The 26,296-nt window shown below is 36.1% G+C and overlaps 1 protein-coding gene across 3 annotated transcripts in view; it reads right to left on the bottom strand.

The window, feature by feature from the left end:
• FGF14 (fibroblast growth factor 14) overlaps positions 1-26,296 on the bottom strand; it is a gene marked incomplete at its 5' end in the record, with an annotated part of 379,569 nt that overhangs the window by 135,715 nt on the left and 217,558 nt on the right. The window contains one exon of one of the 3 annotated variants that reach the window (XM_079319914.1): positions 21,894-21,933. The exons of the other annotated variants lie outside the window; for them this stretch is intronic. Coding sequence (XP_079176040.1) covers positions 21,894-21,933 — 40 coding nt within the window. The remainder of the gene's footprint in view (positions 1-21,893; positions 21,934-26,296) is intronic. 3 annotated transcript variants of the gene reach the window in all.

Raw genomic sequence — 26,296 nt, 5'->3', positions numbered from 1 at the left:
TTTTATTTTACTTTTTACAATCCTGAGCGGTAAGAATGATAAATAACCTTTGAGGATTATTATGCTCTTGGTTAATTCGGTAAGACTTTATTAATCACCTGAGTTATTAATCTTTGTGAATCACATGCCATCAGACATGTCCCAGTGCTTAACAGAGGCAGAAATTATTGAATAGAGTTTCTGTCTCACTACCTTTTGCCTCCAATTCTTTGCCTTCTCTTGCTTTTTCCCTCTACCCTTTCCCTCCAGAATTCTAAACCCTGTAAGTTATTCACCCATCCTCTAAGGGATTTTTAAACTATGTACTCACTGAGCAGGGTAAAGAACTATCCTACCAATAGGAAATGAAAGCCAGGAAATCTCTCTTTTGTTACAAGGCTACCAACTTACCTGCTGCTCCCTTCTCTGAGAATGAATTTGCTGCACAGGGCTACAGCCTGAACAGAAGAAAGAGATTTTCCCTTCTCATTGCCTGGTTTGTAAACTGCCATTCCCAAACCCCTCCTGTCTGCTAAAGATGTGTAGTTAAGATCTCTTTATCTACGTAAACATCCATGTATCTCTATCGATAGTCCAAAGTAAGAAAATCTATAACTGCAGAGGCCATTTAAAAAAAAAAAAAAGCATAATTTTATCCTGTGCTAGCTCTGCACCACAGCAGGAGAAATTAAATAAATCTAATATTTAAAGTAACAAAGAAAGTTCTGAGCCCAACCTCCAGAAAAGTTTTTGGCTGTAAATATAAAGTGAAAAAATACAAACAATTCCAGAGTAGTTTATAGCACTATTGCAGAAAATAACTAAAATATTATTTTGTTAGTACAGACAGGGAACTAGAGATGAAACAAATATTTTTGCTTGACAGGGACACTGTCTTTGCACTCTAATACCAGCAAAATGTCATGATTAAAAATCACTGCAAAAAAAAAAAAAAAAAAAGTAGATGAAAAATTGAGCATTTTCATTTTAGTTAAACAAACAAACATTAAAATAAAAAACTCTTGAACTAATGCTCAAGGATCACAACTCTGCAACCTCTAACAGGTGAAGCTGATATAGCTTTAAAATTAATTTTAAATTGCATACACAAAAATTAAGGGATCCTATTTGCTGGTCATTTGTGAAAATCTCAACTGTCCACGCTGAGTATAAAAAGTTAGCAATACCAGCCATTATTTTGAATATCATAAAATAAATATCTACGATATTTTTGGATGTAGAAGGAATTGTCTTTGGACACTATTCACCTGCTGTTGTGGAAAGATGATTTTTCTCTGGTTCAAACAAAATTTTATCTGAACACAGAGATTAATATGTTAGCATACAAAAGAATTATATTCTAGTTTGCAGAAAACCAACAAATATTTATTTTTTTTCTAATGTTTTCCAGACATAGCCTAAAAACAAAAGGTGTAAATTCAAGGGGCCTGAGGGACATAATTTGGGAACATCTAGCCATTCCTCACTTCTTCCATATAATGGTGCAGTAGAAGCAAAATTAATTGCCATGTTGATGTCAGCAAGATGCACAAAAGCAATGTCAATGATTAGTCAGTGAATGTTCCCACCAAAACACTGAATATGTTCAGACAACTTCTCCCCTCTTATGCAACTTATCCTTAGCTTTGAAATTCTGGAAGGGACAATAAGTAGACCTCAGCAATGAAGAGCTAAGAATAGGGATCAATCTCTTGTTTTGAAAGTGATTGGAGGTATAGAAATGCAATTTGCTGGTCACAGAGGATATAGTCATTCTGTGGAGATGAAAGATCTTAGCCAAGAGAGCATTTCTCTCTGCATTTGCTTTGTGTCTGTTTAGATAGATATTCAGTTCTTAAATTGAGTTTCATTTTACATTGATTTATCCACTAGTTCTCCAGCTCCCTTAGTTGAGCACTGCTTTCCTCTTCCAGTGACCATCAGCTTTCGGGGAAGTAAGAGCAGCTCACACATCCAATAGAAAAAACAGAATTAGTTTTAGCAGGTTAATCTGCTGGATATTCATGCTCATCCTGCTCACCATGTAGTCACAGTGCCAGAGGGAAGAGAAAAAGAATGTGAGACCACAAAGAACCTAAGTCCTCCCAGATGAATGGCTTTATAAAAGCTTGGTATATTTTCTTAGAATGTCTAGCCCTCTGCAAGAGGTGGTTGTCTTGCATGCTCAAACTTCTGAAGTTGCATGCTAATCTGGCAACTATTAGCAGAAGTGTTACTGCTAGTGAAAGTCTATGACTGTAATATTCTATCACAAGGACCCCACAAATATTTAAAATAATTGAGTTGCATTTTTTAAATCAATGGAAAGCTACTTTAATGAATGTTCCTGAGGTTTTATGTAAAGAGACGGTATCTCATGCAAATAGTTGGGTTATTTCAAAGTCTATGTCAGGACAATGATTTAAAGACTTTCTATACTGAGACAAAGGAGATGCAGTGAACTCAAGGAATTTTCAGACCATTGTATTATGTTCACATATGTTCTTCTATAGTTCAGCATTGTGTTCAGCTACTAAGTTACCTTTAGAAAACAAAGTTATAGAATAAATGTTAAAGCAAATTATTTTGATTAGCCCTGTATGTGATCGCAGCTTTCTAAGAAAATATAGAGGAGTTTGGCCCAAGTCTGCCATGACTTTTGTAGTACAAGGCCTTTTAAGGTTTGATCACTGATACTGGCACAAAAACTGTCATTCCATAGGACAAGGCGTGCAAAGATCTGTTGGCTTTCCTTGTGTAGCAAATGACTGGCTTTAGTAACCTACTCATGAATTATGAAATATTATTTATAGGAGGTTGTAGCAAGGTGGGTTTGGGATCTTGTCCGAAGCTGCAAGTGACAGGACAAGAAGAAATGTCCTCAAGCTGTGCCAGGGGAAGATCAGGTTGAACATCAGGAAGAAATTCTTCACTAAAAGGAAGCATTGCATGGCCTGCCCAGGGAAGGGATGGAGGCATCATCCCTGGAAGTATTCAAGAAACAACTGGATGTGCTCCGTAGTTCTGTGGTGTAGTTGATGTGGTGGTGTTCAGCCAGAGATTGAACTCAAAGATCCTGGAGGTCTTTTCCTTTATGATTCTATGAATGTCTTAAATTGTTCACTGACCTGTTTCCCCAATTATTTCAAACACACAGATTCATTGAGTGGGTTGTGAGAGACACAGAAACTGTATATTTCTATTTGTTATAATGTTGAAAACCTCTTTCATACCAGCCCACTTCATAACAAGTGCTTATTTTTATTACAGTGATAGTACTAATGAAGTGACTTTTCATGGAATCAATGCAAACTGTCAATGATTTTGATAGATCACACCCAAAATAGCTGCCAATTACAGTACTCCAAATTTATTTTGAATGTGTTTAAAAATGTTTATCTCTGTTGAGGCAGTTGGGGAAGAGCCGCTTGCTATTTCAGCTTGAAAATTTATATGTGCAACAGGAAATATGAGAAAAGGATAATAAAATATTGCTTTATACATGGTTTCTGCTTTTCTGTTGTGGTGGATCAGGGCATGCTATATGGTTAGTTAATGAAAACAATTAGACATTTGTGTCCAAAAGTTACATAAGCTGAAATAACTGCCCTTTATAAGAAAAAGCTTCAATGATGAGAAAAATTGTGGCTTTTCCTCAAAAAGGTGTGATTTTAAATGCTTGGACCCCAAACACCAGCCTGATATGAAGTAGTAATACTGAATTTGTCTTAATTAATATAAATAAAAGTAGGGCAAAAAGAGAAGGTAGTGGGGGAATTCTAAGGAAGAAAGAAGACATAATAATAGTTACTAAAAACCATTAAGGAAATAGTTTCCCATTTATGTAAAATAAATACATAAAATAAGTCAGAAAAGAGGTTTGAAAATATAAGTTAGTATAGCTGTTTGTAAAGTATCATGATTGAGAAAAAGTTTATTATGTTACCACATTGAAATAACACCAAATCTTAATTTGCTATAGCCCTTCTATATAAAACCATATTTTCTTTTTAAAGATATCTGCTTTGCTTCTTAAATACTTTGAGTCCAAATATTCATTAAAGAAATTTACACTCAGGCTGAAGCATAGATGAAAGTGTTTGGACTTTCTAAAGTCGGCTCAAGTTTGATTTACATAAAATGAATGAGCGGAAGCATCCCATGAGAAGTAAAACCAGTGTTTAAAAGACTCTGCATACATCTAATTTCAACAGTCTAAGAACCAAAATAAATTTTCATTTGAGGGATATTTCCTAAAAATCATAATTTCTAATAATTTAAGGTATTTTAAAATAATTAAAAACTGAAAACAAGTTTTCAAAATACTGGAGAACTGTCTTATTCAGCTAAAGATTCAAAAAGAACTCTTGCACTACGCATTTGGTTGAATTAAGATAATTTACACCTAATTGATGGCTTCACACACACTGATGACAGTATGAGAATACTTTACCTTTGAGTTTACTCACAATATCTTATCCTATGAATTAAAAAAAAGTCAGACTTTCATTAGACACTTCATCGAGATTTTACATTGCACAAAATGTAGGAATACATACAAATCAAGAATGTGTGGTTTAAAAAATTTTTGTGGATAACATGAACTAAAGCATATCAGAAAGGTCTTCTTTAAACTTGTATGCAGAAAAATTGAAAGTAAACAATGGAATATCATATCATATATCATATCATATCATGTGATAGTGAGGTTAACCATTAAGTGAGGCTTTTTTATTTCCACAGAGAAGTAGAATACAGTCACAGTTACACATGTAGAAATTTAGCTGGTAAAAAACACATGATGGTTTTCTGAACATTTGGCTCAAAATTTGGCATCAGTGGGTTAGCAATTAGCCAGATCTGTCTCCTAATTTACTTTTTTTCAAATCACTGGAAGCTTAATGGGCAGGTTTAAAATTTTATATTAGATCAGAATGTCTGCTGCCTCCCTGGAGCCTGGGTATGGGATATTACCAAGAGACTCCCTGGGCTGATTCAGCCCTCTGATTATTACCATGGCTGATACTCCAGGCTGGCAGTGATGAGATTGAAAAAGGAGTGTCAGGGCAATTGAAAGGGACTGCATTTTGGCCACAAAAGCCCCTGCAGTGTTACAGGCTGGGGACAGTGTGGCTGGACAGTGCCCAGGCAGGAAGGGACATGGGGGTGCTGCTACAGCTGACTGAACCTGAGCCAGCAGAGTGCCCTAGTGGCCAAGGAGGCCAGTGGCATCCTGAGTCAGGAATAGTGTGCCAGCAGGAGCAGGGAGGTCATTCTTCCTCTGTACTCAGCACTGGTGAGGCTACACCTTGAGTGCTGTGTCCAGTTCTGGCCCCTCAGTTTAGAAAGAATGTTGAGACCTTTGAGCACGTCCAGAGGAGGGAACAAGGTGAGGGGCTGGAACACAAACACTGTGAGGAATAGCTGAGGGAGCTGGGGTTGTTTAGTCTGGAGAAAAGGAGACTCAGGGGTGACCTTATCACTCTCTACCTTATCACACTCTACAGCTCCCTGAAAGGTGTTTGTAGTCAGGTGGGGTTGGTCTCTTTCAACACGCAGCAGCTGACAGAACCAGAGGACACAGTTTCAAGCTGCACCAAGGGAAATATAATTTGGATATTAGGAAAAAAGTTTTACATGGAAAGAGTGATAAAGCACTGGAATGGTGTGCCCAGGGAGGTGGTGGAGTCACCATCCCTGGATGTGTTTAAAAAAAGACTGGATGTGGCACTTGGTGCCATGGTCTAGTTGAGGTGTTTGGGCATGGGTTGGACTCGATGATCTTGAAGGTCTCTTCCAACCTAGTGATTCTGTGATCTGAAAATTTCAGCTTATTATTAATGAATGGATTCTGCTAAGGATTGCTTACAAAATAACTGTGTTTATGTAAGTCAGTTATATTTATGAGACCTTATTACATAAAACCTACTACCTTGACATAGAAGTTATACTCAGGAGAAAATTGTTTCCTTTTGTAAGAAGCTATAGCTGAGATTGGTTTGTGGTAAATTAAACATCAAAACTTACATAGTAAAACCACAATATTATACTTTGAATAAGAAATTTCTCATTGAACATTTTTAAGTGAGGGGAAAAGAAAGATTTTATTTTCAGAAGATCAGTGTCACTTCATAAACTGCAAATAAGTATGCCAGAAAATTAAACCTTCTTGGAATATGCAAGCAAATATAATTAAAGTATAAAAAGTAGGCAGAACCCCCCTGCATAACCTTGGCAAAAGTTAGTCTGCCAATTTATTTAGTCACATATCACGATGTCCAAGGAAGGATAGTCAAACAAATCAGAAACAGAAGTAGGTGAATACAAATCTATTTGTTCACAAAGGGAGATAAAATTCAGAATGCATTGTTTCTTAAAGAATGTTGTTAACTATTCCAGTGTTTTGCTGAAATGCAGTACTTTGATACAACAAAAGAACTATGAATGCAGGTATTATGTCTGATGTCTTTTCCAGAATCCTTTGCTAGACCTTCTCTAAAAGCATGGAATAAATCACTTCAGCTTTTAAAAAATTTAGTTAAGACTTAAATTAATGGAAGGTTTAAATCTTAATACCATACTAATTTTGATTTACCAAAAAGAAGTTTACTTTTGAAAAGGAAAAACAAATAGAAGTTTCTAACATATTTCTAGAATCAGATTTTTAGGCTTTCTTGACTTTTTTTAAATAAAGCTGTGATTTGTTGGAGACTTGTCACAAAAGGAGTCATACTTTTAAAGGGTTATCTTACAGAAGGCATGCCCTTAGAGAAATATTCAACAGGAGGTTATCTGTAGACTACTTCTCACAATGGTTATTAAAAGAAGAAAAACAATTTGTTGCACCTCAAAAAACATCAACATTGGCTGTTCCAGTCAATAACACATTACAGAAATTGAAGCTACAATGGCAGGCACAATGGGCATACAAAACCCACTGTTATTGCACATTTAAATCCAAAGGAATATGACTTTCTTTGTGTATAGCTATAAAAAATACCTTGTTCTTAAACTGGATTCTTGCAAATTAATTTCATTTCTTAAAAATGTCTTTTGGACAGAAATCATACTCAGCTTGCCCTGGTGAATAATTTCTAAAGCAATTTGAAAGAAATTTCCAAATAAACTTTTCAACACTTCCATCACATAAACAAGAAGCTTGCTTTCCTAGCAAATGGCCATGTGTTTATCACCCCAGTCTTGAGCCTCTCCACTGAGGCCAAAGCTGTCAAAAACAGGCTCCTGAGGCAATGCTTTTAGGGTAACAACCTATCTACCAACTTGCAAAGGCTGATAATCTCCAATTTGGAAGGCCAACCCAAAATCCTTGCTCGAGGTTGATAATGTCAGTCATGCTACAGGACAGTAAAAATCACTGAGCCCTTTTCCATCTGCTGTACCCACACAAGTTCCCAGTGTTTAATAAATAAATCATGATAAACTAGTAGTCAGCAGCTTATACATAATTTCTAAAATAACTTTGAGTTATGAAAAACAAAGTAAGAATGACTGGAATGAGCATTGAGGAAGACAGCCATAACAACTGATATTTGATGGAATAGTTGCCTATGTAAATTAGCTCATAAGGAAGATGTAAAGAAACCTTTTGAACAACCTAAGTTCAGCAAAAAAATCACAAAATAAATATTTATTGAAGAAGCTGTCTTTAAAAAATATGTCCTCACTTTTCCTTGTCCAGCTATTGTATCAAAATGTTAGAGAACTGGGAATTGGAACAAAACTACAAATAGAAAAAGAAAAAAAAGGGAGGGGGTAGTTTAAATTACTATTTGTGCCAGTGTAATACATATGGTGAAAACTAAATTTAGATTGGCTGTGATCCCATATATCCCATTAATTTTGGCTTTCAGACACAGAAAGACTGTCTGGAACAGCCTCAGCACAGTGGGGTCCTGGCCCAAGACACAGAGGTATCAGATGAGAAGAGTAACCATGCATAAATATTCATACAATATAGAAAGCAGACAGGAAGCAATGCATATAAATATTCCACTCATCCATTCTCCTGCATTCCTGAAATGCCTCCCTGAAATATATCTGTGTGAAGATCAGATATTGATCCTTAATCACAACCTTCTATTGTCTTATCAGACACAAGAAGAGTTTATATGCTCCGCTGTTGACAGGGGAAAAATTTGTAAGCGAAATATTAAGGTTGGTATGAACAGAATGAACGGAAGGGTGATTTTGTTTGGAAGAAAAGGAAAGAAAGAGAATGTGCAGGTATGCAAGGGAGAAGGAGTTAGTCAAGAGCAACCCTAAATTACAGTCAGGTCCTGGCTGGAAAACATACTCAAAGAAATCTGACTGCAAATTTTGCAGAAATCTGAACTTTTTTAATTCCAGTGATTGATCTGTAGGCTCATTACACCTTACACTATTTCTCATCAGAAAATCTTGCATTTTTGTATGACAAATTTTCCACTTAAAAAAGAACAACACAAGATTTTTTTTTTTTTTTTTTTTATTTTCACCTGGCATTCCACTGTGCCCCCAGTTGCTTCTGTAGCCTGATTGGCAACATGGGTGGGTATTTTCCAGATCCTCAGCCTGGAAAGAAAAGTTCCTCCAAAAAAGGAATCTTGGGAACCCAGTACTGCAAGATCCTGCCAGATTCAAATTCCCCCGTCAAAGGAAAGCTATTGCAACCCAGATCTGGAATTAGAAAAAAATCTGTACTCTTATCACCTTTCATCTTGCATCTGTGTACCAAACTGGGAGTCAGAGTGCAAACTGAGTGTCCCATGCTGCATTTGTCTCTGTACCAAACTGGGATGACCTGAGAACAAGAAAACTGTACCTGCTTTACATCCTACAGGCCAAGTCAGTGTTCAGATATAAATGATCACTATCAAAATTGTTCTATGATCTTACATTTTAAAAAATCCACATGAAAGGATTCAGACTGAATTGGTTATGCTTCCTAGTTTTCTATGTTTCTAAAATGTTGCCAAAATGAAGTTTGTTATTGAAAGGTGTGCTCATCACTCTTGTGAACTCTGGAGAGACATTTTACTTTGGAAAGTGATAGAAGTGAGAAAAAGAAGAATACAGAAGCAGCAAAAATGCAGCTACAGTACACTGATTTTTTTTCCTCTTACCCTAATTGTTTTATATTTTGATCTGTTGTATCCCACAACTTGATAAAAAAGATTGAATTAAGAACAGTGTTTGAAATTAAAATATGAATGAATTGCTTTATTAGGGTTTGCAGGTTGCATTCTAGAGAAAATACACAACTGAGGTTTGACATAAAAGTAAGCTGTGTTTAGGGTACACTATAAACCATAATAATATTTCAAGTGTAATATTGCAAACTACTACAAGTCAGCAGGAACACATTAGCTGTTTCTGACTGTCAAAACAAGAGAAGCAATGATTCAAGGAAAAAGTAGCTATTTTTACTACTAAAGTTCTGCAGTTGGCCCTAAGTTACAGGTGAGGGCACTATAAGCAAAAATAAAACCCTGGGACAGGCTAAATGCAGATATTTTTAAAGTGAAATATCTTTAAAAGGCACAATGAAAACATCCTCACTGGCATTTCAAATCAAAGAACAGTAAATCGCAAATTGAAAAGAGTTTAATATCTGGTATATAATTTCATTATTTAGAGAATAATTGAAGCTTTTTGCTATAAAATACATACTATATGCACGTGCATATAGACATTTGAAGATAATTGCCAAAACTCAAAATTCTTATAACCAAACTGAGGAAAAGTGAAATCTTCTGCCCAGTGCACTTATATAGGGAATGATCTGAGATAAAACTGTACAGAAATAGAAATGAAGATATTAGTACAGACATTTTCCTCTATGATTACCAAACCTCACTTGATAATTTTGCAGGAGACCTGATATTCTAAGGTAGCTCTGTTTTTACTAAGTAAATGTCATTGCAGAGCATTTCTGTGGTTGTTTTCAAAACAGTTTCTGATACAACAAAATACATCAGACTCTGAATTATTTGAAGTTTAAATGTTAGTATTTTCTTTTCTAAATTGCTCAATTTGGTTTTAATATTAGGAACTAGTTATCTTTTTTTGTATGACTTTTATTTTCCAAATATGAAAGGCATTTTGAAATACAGCTACCTTGACTTTTCTGTTAGATATATGATTCCAGCTCAAAATATTTAATTGAATTGAGCAGGGAAAAAGGCCACATTTAGTCACTGATGTAAATGAGATGATTTTAAAGAACACTCAGCATCAAATTGTTCATCTGATAGTAAAGCACTTTTTCTTTTTAATTCACTAAGCACACAGTTTTAAAGGTCAGCAAGAAATGAATAGAGTGTTTAAAAGTTTGGAATATGGTTTGAATCTTGACTTCGTAATAATTTTTTACAGTCTAGGATAGGGGATAATGTAAATGTAAGGCATTTTTTAGAACAGGAAAAAGTGCCAACTGGGTTGTAAGAAAACTACTGTGAGAGAACTGAAGATGTGCATAATTAAGGGTGGAGTCTAATATATTTGGCTTCCTTTGAGTAAAATTCTTAAAAATAAACAAAGAAAAAATAATTCCAAGAATATGAAGAAAGAAGAAAAAAGAAGTAAAGAAAAAAGTTACATTCTCTGGGATTTTAAAACTCATGAGACTTCCAACAGTTTGCAACCTTGAGCTGTTACTGCATTGCTTCAATGGAACTATGTAAGCAAAAATATGCTGTAATGAAGAACTTCATGCAGAGAAGACAAATGGAAATATTTGACTCATTTACCAGAAGTCTGTTGCCTTTTTGAAGCACTAGACATTAGGTCCAAACCCTAATTTATTAATTTTTTTAACTAATCCAAGGTCTGTAGGCTCTTTGACACTGGACTATCAAATGCCTAAATATTTGGATCCAGCCCCACACTTAAAACTTATTGGATACAAACATAAACAAAGCTTGGCAAAGAGAGGGACTCACAGCAGGACTCTGCTGAAACTTGGGATATCAGGCTGATTTTCCCATGCATCATTACACTGCCTAAGTGCAAAGGCTAGTCAGCTCAAGTTCCAGTAGGTCAAGTCATCTACCAGCTATGCCAAAACTACACACTGTGTGCCTGAGTGCTTTGCTCCAGTCCTCCTTTATTCAAAGAACTTTATTGGCAGAACTGTCCAAGCCCAGGATGGTCCCCAGGGTCCCAAGACAGGGAGAAAAGTTGTCTGTGTAACAAATGGTGAGGGTGAGGAACCAGGAGCATGATGATGATGATGATGATGATGATGCAGTCAGCTACTCCTAGAACACTGCAAGAAAACCCTTTCCTTCAGGGAATGCACTTTTCTATAACTTTTAAAGCATAAGTACCCATAACGAGCTTGATGACACAAAATAAAGCCAATGATGTCACAAGGAAGCAAATACAATTCTTTCAACTCAGGGCAGTCAGGCTATCACCTCATGTCTCATTTTGACAGGAAGTGATCACTACTTTCATGCACAAATATTTTAGGTTAAAACCTCTACCACTTAGTAAGACTTTGATAATGTTACATTTGAGCAGCTACAGTTAAAACAGAACTACAAAAATAACAAAGCACTGCCTTGTTTTTGCAATACCAAAAGCACGTGGAATAAAAAAAACATCACAAGCTGTCACATAAATTTCATCATTTAACAAAAATATATTTTCTTTCTTTCTTTTCAACAGAAACTGAATGAATACAGATATTTATCAGATCTATATTCCTTTCACAAGAGTAAGTTTTACTGAATCTTCCATGCAAATGAAATTAAACAGTTGGTATTTATCAAACAAATTGTGAGAAAAATCTGGTGAAACACAAATTAAAATCTATTGCTGAAGTGAAAAATATCTATAAAAATTACTCTGATGGCACCTACCCATGTTATTTAATAGTTGAAGTTCCCTCCCAAAATAGAAGATAAGCCTGCTTTCCCACCTTCCTTCTTCCTCCACCATCCTTGCTGACACCAAAGCTGTTATTGATGCAAGTGGGCTCTTTCTAGGGCCCTCAAATATATCCATATATTACCATTCATTATTTTTCCAGTTTCAACTTTTCTTTACTCCAAAGTGGTGAAAGTGTGTTTTTTAGGTAATAATTTTAGATTATGCAATCCAACCTTGACCATTTGTGATTTATGAAACTTAATTTTCATTGCAAGCTATTTTAATAACGTATATAACATCAAATAGAAAATCACCTATATTGTGTAAAACACCAAAAAGAAGTTTCCATCACAGCACAACTAAAGAAACTCTCTCCTTGTAGGTTCAGTAATTTGATATCAAACTGCATGAGAAATAATTAATTTAATGAGGGACACAAAGATACTGACAGTGGGAAAGAGGAATAAACAGTTGAGGCTTTCAGCAATGCTCTGCTGATATCAATGGCAAAGGGAGGAGAGCCTTGAGGGAGGAGGACTGCTATGCCCCAGTTAAGAAACCAAATATTTTTGGAGATCAGGAGCCCACTGAAGGAATAATTGGCCCAAGAGATGGCTGTACTTATGACATGGATGTCTAAATACTTCTAAATAAATATTTTTTTCAAGATATCACACATTTGGAGTCAGCAGTGATATTTACCTAATACCAACACAAATTTTTGGCCAATGATCAAAAAGAAAAATACTATTTTTATGGTCTAGCATCCATTTCTAAAACCCTCCTGATATGGGTTCAGTTAGATTTACCTTATTAAATTTGTTTGGGACTGCAGGCCTGCATGAAAAAAAAAGCTGAATTAATTTGTTTCTCTTGCAATGAAGGAAGCTACATGTGTAAGAAGAGAATATTCTTTTTTACTAACCCAAAACATTATCTTAGCAAGGCTAAGTATGCATGTCATAATAACCAAATATTCATGCAAATTAGTGTCTGAAAAGAATGTCTGATTTTTAGACTAAGACAAATACATTCTTATTTATTTCTACATCACATAAATGCATTTAGCAAATGGCTAAAGTCGCAATGTGTTTATATATGTCATCACTTTTATTCTTTTAAAAAATTATTTAACTTGTTTCCTCTGGATTTTACTCTTGCCCTAGGGGGAAATATAATTGAAATCTTTAACTTCACCTTCTTATGCAACCACAGAAAATGAGGTAGTTACTATGGCAAAGGAGACAAGTAATAGCTAATTAAAGGTCAAATTTCTGAAGGTTGCATCCCAAATAATGACCAAGAAAGCAAAGGAGCAAGCAAAAAAACTAGAATAGGTTTGTATATCATTAAGGAACTGCATTATATATTTTAAAAGGTGTGTATGTGGGTGCACACTGCAGACAGATGACAAATCAATTCTTCAGAACAACTATTCTTGAATGCTAACAAATTGTAACAGTTGAGTGCCACACTCACTCAAGATATGATGTTGATATTCCACAGAGGAAAAATTATCAGCAAATTTTTACCTGCACTTCTGTGAAGAAGGTTGGAGTTTGCATTTAATATAACATATTAAATATCAACAGGCTCTTAATGGATTAAATTTCTTGCATTCAGAGAAAAGACAAATCCAAGAAGAGGGAGAATATTCTCAGATATACTGAGTGAAGCTTCATTGGATTATTCTTTCATGCTTTTATATAGAAATTTGTGCTTCCTCTAAAGCACTGCTGGTCTTAACAAGTGATGTCAACTTTAAAACATGCCTGAAGAACAGAATGGGGCCTGGTAGTGAAACAATTTATGAAATGATGCATAAATAGCCTCTGCAGTTTCCCTATGAGACTTGACAAAACATACTGGATTCTATCCAGACATCAAAATGTAATTAAGTATGATTTATTATGTATATTCATGGATTATTCACGTCTGAACACTTCGCTTGCTCCAACTGCATCAAAGTATTTGGCCCTGATCTAAAAAATACTTTAAGTGAAAAATCAAATTACAGCCAGTTTTCCTGGAGGAAATAATTTTTTCTTTGTCTTTCTCTACACATCTAGAGGAATTAATAGTTTGAGACCTTGGATTAGTGTTAGACCATTAATCTAAATATTTAAAATAGAGACAGATGGTGCCAATACAACACACAGTGTGATCCTGCAGGAAGGAGAGCCTAAGTATGAGAGCAACACCAATATTCCATATGTTCAGGCTGGTGGAGAACACATTGAACAGAAAATTATTTGGTCCCAATGGCAACAGAACTGCCACACTTCCTCCATGAACCAGCAAGTTGCCAAACCAATTCAAGATCCACCCCATGCCAAATCTCTGTATTTCCATGCCTTTGTCAGGACACTTTTCAAATGCACCAGGAAATGACTCACTGAGCCAAAGAAGCTCCATTTCCTATCATTGCTAAAGGTGAGAAATCTCTTACCTCTAAAATCCTGCCACATTACCAACCTTAGCCTGTTGTGTTCTTGATCCAGTGGATTGAAATTTTTGTTTAAAGTGGAATGTGATGATTAAGAAAAGAAGATGTGCATTCTCCCCTTTCTCTACTCTTCCCCTCCATTCCCTGCTCGGTGTAAACATGGGTTTGTAAATGTTCTGCAAATTTCAGTGTGGCTCAAACAACTTCTGCAAGACTTTGAGAAAAAACACACCCACCACAGCCCACCCCTCCAGCACTAAAGGTGTTATCATTGGCCATGTGCCTGACAAACACATCATTACTGCTTCCTTTTTTTAAACTACACCTGCTTTAACATTCCTGCACATTGCTAACTCTTCCTTCCTCCAAGGTTTCATTTGGCCCTCCATTTGGTGGGCCAGAACACCAAATTTGAGACCCTTGAATATAGCCACCACGTTTCTATGAAATTCTGTGTAGTAACCAGCACAGCAGGAGGGCAATCACTGGCTGAGGACACTGAGAAGCTCTTACAAAATGAATATTAATTTTGCTGCTTGTCATATCCTGCTGCCAAACCCTACAGTGTGTTTGTAAATCCTATGAACTGTTTAGATGTAAAAATGTGTTGGAAGGATGTAGAGAGGAAAGGGACTAAATAACAGAATTTGTTCTGGAATAAAAATGAATACAGATGAGAAGGGTATTTAGGTTGAAAGAAATGCACTTAGTCAGCAAGAAAGTGTTTTAACAAAGTTTTAAGCAAAATGTAGAAAAAACACCTCTATTTCCAAAAGGAAAAATCATGCAAAGTTTTTTGGGGGGTTGGCCATTGTGCTATCTAAATGATACTGTCTAATTTTATTTATTTATTTATTTGAAAATGCTTAGCATCCTGTTGCTATGGCAACAATTTGCTTTGCTGAGTGTATCTTTGTTAACATTCACTTGCTGTAGTAATGTTTCCATCACCATCTGGCAGTGACAATTTTTTTTTTTTTTTTTGCTTGAGTGAAAATTCCTCTAAAGTATAAAAATCAGGCCAGTTATTTTTAGAAAGCTGACTGCCCCAGCTCTTACTGACTTTGCAGAGTTCCAGCCAGAACCTCTGTAAATTCAGTCATGTGATATTGATAACTTGAAGAGGATAAGCAACAGTGTTAAGAATGATTGAGTTACAAATCTGATCAGTTGTCCTTTTGCCTTTGATAGGGAATATTTATTTTTCACATTTTTTCTAGAAGTCATGTTTTAAAAACCACATGCCCCATCTCACCACCTTTACATCACTAAAATTCATTGATATTAAGCAGATGGCAAAATAAACTCCATTATTAGTAAGATGTGTTCCAAGAATATTGCATGAAGACTGGGAAACTGAGTTTCCATGGCAAATCATTTGACTCTAATACATTTAATAAGCATGTTTGACATTCCATATTCTGTGGGTCAAATTGAAATAATGTAATCACAGTTACTAAAAAAAATAAATAAGATAAGAATTGAGAGGAACAGCAAAGACTGGTTATGTACTGACCATGATCCAGGCTAGACAAATATAGAAGCAAGAGTTCTTTCAAACATAGGTCTTTTTTATGTGTATATTTTTATATTTCAGTAACTTTTCTGAATTCTCCTCTAAATCAGAGAACAGTATAATTGCATCACAAGTATAAAATGAGTATTATCTTTCTGTTAGAAATAATCTAAGTGCTACTAAATATTTAATCACAAAAACTTCTCTGGTCATGCTACTATTTTGCAAATCTGGTTATTTGGTGTACATGAAGAGTGTAGCATAGGACAACTTTTTTCCAAATCACTCATCCAAGCATTTGCCACTGTTGATTTCTCCTTTCAAAGTCCAGAACGTAAAAACAGAGAGTTCTGTTCTGCTCTCTGCAGTAAACATATAAGATAGGCTCCTTTATGTGCAAAAAATTTGCTTTCCATGTGTATTCATATACAGACAAATCTCTACCTCAATGATGTTTTTTTGGCCCTGAAAGTAAATGCTTTCAGAAAAAAAAAAAAAAAAACCCAGGAAATTGACAGTACATGATGGGCTGACATTTGGAAACAGAGGAGACAGCAGCAAGCAGCTTGACCAGAAACATTGATGCAAGAAATGTATTGATGTTCCCCCTCACAAAGGAAGAGTGAAGAAGCTGCAATGACTTTTAAATTCTTGGCCATTTCCATAGGGTTTGAAAACATTGTAGAACACATATGTTTTAAACTAAGAATATTTAATGTGGAAACTTGAGAAAGAATCTGAAAAAGAAACCCAAAACACTGAGTCCTGTGCTGCACAGTATTAAATTATTCATATTTCTCAGTGAGAACTCTGTAAGTTACCTTAGAGAAATTACTAAAATGTATGGTTATCTTTGATGGCTCAACATTTCTCAGAATCAGTATCTCAAATCACCCAAACAGCAATTTTACAAAATCTAGGTGGATTTTTGGCTTTGGTTTGGTTTGTTTTGTTTGGCTGGTTGTTTTTTAACACTGCTGCAAGCTTCTCCTCTTTTACAATGGACTATTTTTGGGTTAGTTTTTTTAAAATATATTATTGAAGAAATATGTTGCCTATTTATTAAACATGAGATTAACTATTTTTTTGAAAAGACTGAGAAGGAAATTCACTATTAAATATCTAGCTTCACTTTTCAGAGAAGGTTAGTGTGTGTAAGATAATTTCAGAAAGGTCATAGTCTATGAGGAGCACCATTACCAATTTCCTAACCAGAAAATGATAGCATGGAGTTCATTAGACAAAAGGATAATGTTTTTATTTTATCTTTGTAAGGTGAAGAAATCTAACTTTTATTGAAGATCATTAATCCTTCTTTGCATTGCATACCATTATAAAGTGCATAGTTCTTTTCTTTGGGAAAAAGGTGATCAGTTGAAATGAGAAACTTTGTGTTTCCAGTCCCTTTTGTAGAGAAGATTTAATACACATATTTACACTGGCAGAAGAAATTATCTAAAAGTCACATGAACAAAACCAGCAGGAATCTTGGAGATATATATTTTTTAATGGATTATTGAAATAATAATTTACCCAAGTCATAAAGATCCTGTTAAGACAAGTATCTAACTCTGCTCAGACTGTTAGGAGGGATCAGCTTCTGGTAGGACCAGTCTCTCTCTGCTGAGAATGAATAAACAACCCTGCACCTTAGTGAGGATAAAGGGAGCTGGAATATGAAGGAAGCAATGGAATGAATATAATTTCTTTAAAAATCATTTTTATTTTTGTTTTTATTTTTATTAGCAGAATTAGACTGGAGTTATTTTCATAGATTGAATCACAGAATGGTTTGGGTTTGCTTCCACATGCATAACAGGTTTGCCTCAAACTCAGAAAAGCTAATATTCTGCTAATCCTCCTTTCTTGAGTAGTAGTTGTGGAAGAAGACATCAATGTTTCTTCTTTTTGCTGATGTCTATTTTGTTTGGACATCAAGTCCACAATTAACAATCTTCTCTTCAAAGTATCCCCATAATTCCAACTCAGAGTTTAACAAGAGAAATCTCTTCTCTTACTACTGCTAATGAGAATTATAAATAGCTTGGACAAAGCAGGAAAAAAGTGTATGGGCATATTTAAAACTTGCTATAGTAATTTTCAACTAAAATTTCAGAAGCAGAGGGACAACAATTATTTTAAAGGCAACAATCAAATTGTAAAATAAACATAATATATTTAACATAAGGCAAGAAAATTTCAAGCTATGGGTCAAAGAAAAGCCAACCAAAAGTATACATCAGCTGCAAAACAAATAGACATCAGCATAGGACTCCTATTAATCTGATTTGTTATACCAGAATAGCAGTTTTCAGGTACTGATGCAATTCAAACCATGATATCCTTCTAATTTACACTGTAAAAATTCAGTATGACTGAAGAACTAGAATTTTTTTTTTAATGAACTGCATCCTGTAAGTATTCAGTCTCAAAACCTATCCCTCAGTATTCTTAAGTGTTCTATTTCAATACTTATAACAGAAAAATTATGAGATTCTAGCAAATGACAGAAAATACACCCACACACTTGCTACTAAGTATTTATTTATTCCCTTAGGAAAGCGTCGCTTAAAAGGGTTTTGTATTCTTAGCAAACTATGTATCTAAGTCACCACATTAGGAGCACTGTTGCAAATTTTTTTATGCAGAAAACAGCAAATACAAGGCTGACATGCTGCAACAAATACTTTTTGTTCACAAATCAGACAAATGGATTCTGGTGTGTTTGCTGCAAGCACAGATTTTTCAGTGATGCAGAGTTACCAAGGACATTCTACAAGTCCCCAAGTATCATAATTCCTCTTCACTGCACATGGTAAAAGAATCACTGCTCCACAACCATTCCCATTACAATATCACATGGCAAGATAAAGATATTATCTACCAGTATAACCTGGAGGTGGTGACCCCTCCTCTCTAGGCCAAGAACAACTCCTTAAATTAAAATATACAACATTTTAGTCTGCATGTACAAATTATTTAGTTGATTATGTAGATGAATCACAATCCTATTTAAAAAAAGGAAAAAACCCAACCACTCTGTACCCAGCTTAAATAGAACTTAATCCACATCAATTATTCATCCTTTTGAAACTTTAAAGTGCCATTATTGTTGACATCTTAGAAGTCCATGCATTTTCTATCAGACAGCTCTATTCAATATGTGTCATGTCTATGCAATAAAGTTATCATGAAAATTAATGATAATGTTATGAACCTCAGAATAAAAGCAATTAACATTTTTTCCAAATGACAACAGCACAAAACCTCTAAATCTTAATTAGTTCTTTATCATCTTATTTCATGTTTTTCTGTAATATACAGTTATTATTTAAATGAAATACACTTTGGGGACTCATTTTCCATCATGATGGAGTAATTTTTTGCTCTATGTTGACAATGTCAGTTTAGGTTTTACCCTAGTCTATAGTCAGAATCTCTCCAGTGAAAGTCTGGATTTCCTTGTATTGGGTTTGTGTGGCCATGTTTTAGTAGCTGAGAAACACAGGGGTGGTTTCTGTAAGGGGCTGCCAGAAGCTTTCCCCACGTCCAGCAGAGCCAATGCCAGTTGGCTCCAGGATGGACCCACTGCTGGCCAAGGCTGAGCCCACCAGGAATGACAGTAATGCCTCTGTGATAAGATATTTAAGAAGGGAGAAAAGTATTGTGTTTATATAATTGCTCTCTGACAAGAGGGAATGAGAGGAACAGCCCTGCAAACAGCAAGGTCAGTGAAGGAGGAAGGGGAGGAGGTGCTCCAGGAGCTGGAGCTGTTTCCCGTGTAGCCCATGGTGAACACAGCTGGTGAGGCAGGTGTGATTCTGCAGCCCATGGGGGCCCATGGGAGCACAGAGATTCACCTGCAGCCTGTAGAGGAGCCCCCACTGCAGCAGGTGGAGCTGAGAGGAGGCTGTGAACCCGTGAGAAGCCTGTGCTGGAGCAGGGTCCTGGCAGGGACCTGCAGATCCATGGAGAGAGGAGCCCATGCTGGAGCAAGTTTCCTGCTAGGACCTGTGGCCCTGTGGAGGACCCACACTGGGACAGCCTGCTCCTCAAGGATTGCACCCCATGGAAGAGTGATCTACATTCAAACAGTTCATGGAAAACTGTTGACTATGGGATGGACTCATGTTGGAGAAGTTTGTGAAGAATGCAGTGTGGAGGAACCCCACACTGGAGCAGGGTAAGGACTCCTCTCCATGAGTAGTGGCAGGAACGTGTGATGAACTGACCATAAACCCCATTCCCCACTTCTCTGAACTGCTGTGGGGTAGGAGAATGACCTGGAAGGAGGGAGGGCTGGGAGGAAAGTGATTTTTAGGATTTCTTTCACTTCTCATTATCCTGCTCTAATTTTGTTAGTAATAAATTCAATTAATATTCCCCAAGTCTGTTTTACCTGTGATAGTATTTGGAGACTGATGTCTCCTGGTCCTAAACCCATGAACCTCTTGTTATATTTTCTCTTCCCTTTCCACTTGTGGAGGGAAGTGATGGGGAGGGTACAGTGGGTGCCCAGCATCCACCCAGGGTCAACCCACAACATTCCTCTTAAATAGACCAAGCACAGAGAGATCACATAATATCCCTTTGTCTCTAGTTTCACAGCAGAAAGAATAGAATTATCTTAATCATAGACATTGTGTCAACCCATAAACAATAACAACATGCTGAGAATTAAAGTAATCCACTATACATGTTTTTCTCACAGGAAAAAAAATCTATTTTACTGAGTATCAGACATAAAATTTATTCTACCTTTTTCATTTAGTTTTTTGACAGACAATCTGTGCAGATCAGTTAATGTACAGGATCTGATCCCTTATGTGCTGTTACCAAGAGAAGAGCAGATTCACTATGCTGCTGAGAATTTACTGTGTTCTGTTCTTGTTTTGAACTGAAATGGAAAAGCTTTCCTATCATCATGGAGAATACAAATGCAGCTCTTGTTTCCTAATTATCACAGCTATTCAGACCTTGAAAATATGACTTGTTTTTGCAGTAGCTGTACTGTGCAGATCTTAGGGATGTCATAGAAACTAGGAATGATTCACTGAGAAGACATGTTCCTTCTCAGTCAAAGTGAACCAACAATCCAGAACAACGCAAAGAAAAATTGGTCTAGTGAAGATCATATCTTCCTTGAAACAAGTTTTTGACACATCATTCGCTTTCCTCTATTCCTTTTGATAATTAACTTCAATAAAGCACTTTCCCCATAATTTTTTTTTTGCTACAGCTCTGATGTTTTATGTATTTCTCTGATAAACAACTTGTACCTTTCTAACAAGAGGACAGAAATAAGAACTTAATGACAGAAAAATCTCACCAGATCCCACACCAAATGACAATGACTTATGAATGAATAACTTCTGCATTTTGAGTGAAACGTTCCAACACTACACAACACAGCACTTTTTAAAGTAGTCCTACCCTTAGAAATAATACAATTTCTCTGCCTAATAGCAATCTTCTCCTTTATTTTACAAAAACATTCCTTTTACCTCTAGATAATCTGTATTATGCTTAGCTGAGTACCATCTCCCTGTGTCGTTCAAACTAAGATTCTGCAACTGAAATTTACGTTTACAACATTTTGGTGAAACTTGAACCAGAAAATTAGGCAGTTCTCTATCAGCTCTATAGCATTAGCTTTTCAAAAGACAGCACAGTCTATGTATGTAGCTGATTTTAGTTTGAACAAGATGATTACTCTTTCCCCATCACAGCTGTTTTCTCCGAAATCCCCGTATATAGTAGGCTGTTAAATCTTTTTAAAGATACTGGATGACTAGAAGGCTTCTTGTATTGCAATGTGCTATAGAACCTGGTCAGTTTAAGTTCAGTCAATTTGTGTCCAAGGGTAAGCACAGTTGGATTCACTACCTTTGTGTTGTACAATATTTCATTGGCATTCTTTCTTAAAATGCTGCAGGCATTTAACTAATAAAAACTGAGAAGATGTGTTTTTATAAAAAGCAGCAAATAGCAGTACAAGGTATCACCATGTGATTGAGAAAATTCTGAGCTAAGATTGGGAAGTACGGAGAGACAAAGGAGAAAGGGAAAATTACATACCACTATTTCTGTTTGTTGTAGTCCTCCCTCTTCTTGCACCCTACAAAACAAGATCCCATATAGCAAGCGTTATCTACCTACTAGAAAGCAGGAGGCAAAAAGACTGTCAATCACAGGGGTGTTACATACAGAAAACTTCTACCCTTTCTCCCCTTTGCAGTTCATAAAAAAATATGAAAAATTTTGTAGAATAAGGAAATATACTATTATGGAGAAAGTCAGCATAATGTAAAAAGGGGAAAGAGGGAGGAAGATTGGATGGCAGAAAAAAAGAGTATGACAAAGACAATTACTAGTATGTAATTTAGACCTTTGAAAATTTCTGTCTCCTCTCATCCTACAAAACAAGATTCCATATGGTAATCAGAAGTGGTAAGAAATAGAAGTGGGAGACAGGATTGTCTTAACTGACAGCCTGAAGAATTCTTCAATCAAATTTTGTCTTAAGCACCAAGTCTTGATAACAACAGTGGCAAGAACTGTATGAAGGATCAAATCTCAGCTTTGCATATAACAGATATTGCTACCTCAGCCTTTGGTATGGAAGATTAAAATGCTTCCAGTGGGCTACTTATGAACAGGTACATGCCAAAGATTTTCTGCACCCAGTTGAGTATGTTCATAGCACTGCTTATTTCTAGCATTACTAAAAGCTTCCTTTCTCATGGAATGAAACAGACCTCTTCTTCAAATGAGAGTGATCTAGGCCAGGGGCGATGCAAGCACATCTGATGGCTCTTAAAAAACCAAGAGGTATAGCAGTTCATGTGTAATGCTGATAATTGAAGGAGAAAAACACACACAATTCATCTGGAAGTAGTTAGTTCAGAAAAATAATGACTTCTGACTCCAATGGCTGTTTGTGTAATAGGAAATTATAGGGCTCAAAGAAACTTCTTAATGTTGAACATTTTGGAATATCCATATTTTGGAATAAAGAATATCCTTTCTTACTGTCAAGATTGTAGATTGTATCTTGTAAACAGCAGGCACAGAAACCTCTTGAGCATTAAAAAGTGTTTTTTAATGATCTTACTGGACAGAGGAATTAATATCCAATCAGAGATCATTTGATAACAAAATCATCCTAAAATAAGATCTTAACAGATGTAAAACAATGTCAATGCATAAAAATATAAAAAGAAACTGATATTGCAACTATAAGACAAATAGGATGCAATTATTACCAGAATTCTCAGTATCCAGAGTTCCAACTGTAGGTAAGTGCAAGAAGATTGAAAGAGTATTTGTTGAAATACATCTGCTTCTGCAGCATGTTATGGCACCACTTTTATACACTTTTAAGTAGGCAATAAAGCCAAAAGAGGAGGAGGGGACAAATTAGACATTTGTGCAATCACTAGCAAATATTGCAACAGCACAAATTTTAGAAAGGGAGTTTCCTTACATGTTCTACCTGCTAGTCCCAGATCATAAATTACCTGGTTTCAAGAAAATCAGAAACCATATCACTTCCCATAGGAATTACAGCTCATTCACTAAGCCATAGAAACTGGAATATAGCTAAGCTGTATATTTTGAAACATTACAGAACTGGGAAGCTTGCAGACTTTAGAGAGTGATCTTTTTCTTAAATGATCTTTATAAAAATTTTACCTACACCAGACGCAAAGATTTGAACATATAAAATTTAAATTTTTCAACTCCTTATGAACTCTGCTTTAGATCAATATAATTAAGTCATGGAGGGTAGACAGAGCACGAGGGAACAGCAGTATGAGGGAAGAAGCAAAATCCAAGAGAAGACAAAATAAGCTGTTTTTTCTCAATAGTAAACCTAACCAAAGAGAATCTTGAGGCTGATTAAAAATTAAATAACCCAATCAAAAAAAAAATCAACTCAGAATCAGAGAAACTGTGAGAAAACAGAAATGTACTGTTTTTCTGGGAGAACAAGATAGAGATAGAGAGCTGCAGACCAGAGAGCAGTAATGGTGGAGCCCAGTCTAGCAAAGCCAGGCAGACCTGAGAGCCTAAAATCTGGATGATTTAAAAGACACCAAGCCCAGGTGAGTGACTGGGAAACATAATAATGGGGACTCAATAACTAGGAGAAGAAAAAACTTGTCTTGGATATTTTTGTTATGAATTTTGCAGAAGGGTATTGAATATGAGGAGTGGGCAATTTTGCTTATTTGATATAAAAGAAAGGGCTTGAGAGCAAACTTAGAAATTGCCTTTTTGTTAAAATGTGGGAGATAACCAGCTTAGAGAGGTGGAGTTGGAGCTACACAAAAAGCATATGAGAGAGGCTTGAAGTGACCAACCAATGCAATACAAACTGAAAAAGGAACAAGAGAAAGTGACAGAAGGAGCTGGAGACAGAGTAGTTCTATTGTTCAATACAATGTGTTTATTTGCTGGTGAAACATATATGTTGTATTTAAACATTTGTATTTTTAGGTGAAATAGGTAGATGTGCCATGGTGTAAATTCACTTCAGCATGTCTTTCTGGAGCTGCTGCAACTTTAAAAGAGAAAGGTGGAGTTGTGGAGGATGAATTACAAGAGAATAGAGACAGTGCTGAAGGCAGTCTGGCCCCTGTTAAATTGCAGCTGTACTAATTACCAAAGAGTAAAACATCCTTGCCCCTTAATAGGTCACAGCTCTGTCCAGTGAGGATGGGTGTTATAAAAGAGAGGGTTAGCTGGCTGGGGGTCAGTTGGGTTCTGCTGGCTGTGCTGTGAGGAGGAAAGGTTGTGTCACACACAAGGGACTGAAAGGAGTTAGCTGGTCCTGCAGAAGGAAGAGCAAGGAGAAAAGGAGTTAGTTGTGTGGAACTGCCTGTGGGAAGTCCATGCAGAGAAAGGTATGAAAGTTTCTGAGATAATAAGGGACTGGTGCTTGTGTCAGTCATGAGTCCACCATTGCAAAATCATCTATTTCTATTTTTGTGTAGAAAAGAGAAGATACTCGATGATGACAGTAAAAACTGGAATGCTACAGGTCACAAGAGAACAAAAGAATTAAGCACTACCAGATGATCCACTGGGTTAGGGAATACAAGGCAAACTGGATGCTCCAAGTAGCAGGCAAATGATAGAGCTACTGTAACACCCAGCAATTTCTGGCTGCCCAAATATGCCATTCATTCTACTTTACCTGAACCAGAGCCATCAACCGTGCTCAAAGAATATTTTTACAAGGGCAGGCAAACAAAGGAAAAAGCTTTAAACTGAAAAACAGCAGGTTTAAATTCCATGTTAAGAAGGCATTTTTCACAGTGAGAGCAGTGAAGTGCTGAAATGAGTTGCCTGGAAAATCTGTAGGTGCTTCATTCCAGGCAGTGTTCAAAGCCAGGCTGGATGAAGCTTTGAGCAACCTGGTCTAGCAGGAAGTATTCCTGCCTGTGGCAGGAGGGTTGGAACTAAAGAATCTTTCAGCTCTCTTTCAACACAAACTACTCTATTACTCTGATTCTGTGATGGTATTGATTGCTACACAGATATGGAGGTCACAACAGCTCTTCCCTTGTATCTACAGACGGGTTTTTTTCCAGAGAAGGAGGTCAGAAATTCCAGTAACAAACTGGAATGAAACCCAAAGCATGGGGTTGCACTTCTGACTTTTTGTCTGTGGAAGTTTTTTGACCCTACAGACTCCTGGAGTTCCAGTTGAGTTCTGCTTATACAAATCAGCCACTGAAGATAGAAGATAGCAGGCTTGGATTTCCCATGGGAGGTAAAGTTTTGCTCCTTCAAACACTTTTTATTCAGCAGCAATATCCAGCAGTCAGATTGCATCATCTTTATATGCAGTTTGCTGTCAGATACATGCTGCCTGTTCAGATTAATTGGAGTAAAGCCTGCACAGAGTACATAGTACACAATACCCAAGGAGACCCAAATCTCACAGTACAGAGCTGATAATACGAGCATAATGCTCTTAAGCCTGTAAACTATGCACTTAGTCATCTTCATTCCAAGTAACACATACTATTTTCTCACCAGAAAGATGTTAATGGCCATGAAAACACAGAGAGCACATTAAGAGATGTTGTTCACTTGTGGTATCTGGAAGACCTTTTGGAATGAAAAGTTAGCCAAAAACTACATAAGTAATTCCTACAGTGCAAGATTTGAATTTTAGCAGAAATCATCAAAACTTCATTTTTAATTAAACATATTTTAACTGACATGAAATACAAAATTTTTATCTTTTCTCCTTCAGAAAAAAGATGCTTGATCTTAAGCAGCTTTACTGAAGTTGCAGAAGTTTCATGAATTGCAGTGATTTCCTTGTACAAAATATATAACACTGGAAATACCTCCTGAAACATTGTACTCAATTAAAATCTGAATTGGCCATTTTTGGTGCTAAATATCATAACCTAAAGTGTATAAAATTAATCTAGAAATCTCTGGAAAGATATTTTCTTTTT

The sequence above is a fragment of the Erithacus rubecula genome, assembly GCF_903797595.1.
Source record: "Erithacus rubecula genome assembly, chromosome: 1".
NCBI lineage: Eukaryota > Metazoa > Chordata > Aves > Passeriformes > Muscicapidae > Erithacus > Erithacus rubecula.
The sequence above is the reverse complement of the archived record's forward strand: the minus strand, read 5'-3'. Positions and strand labels throughout refer to the sequence as shown.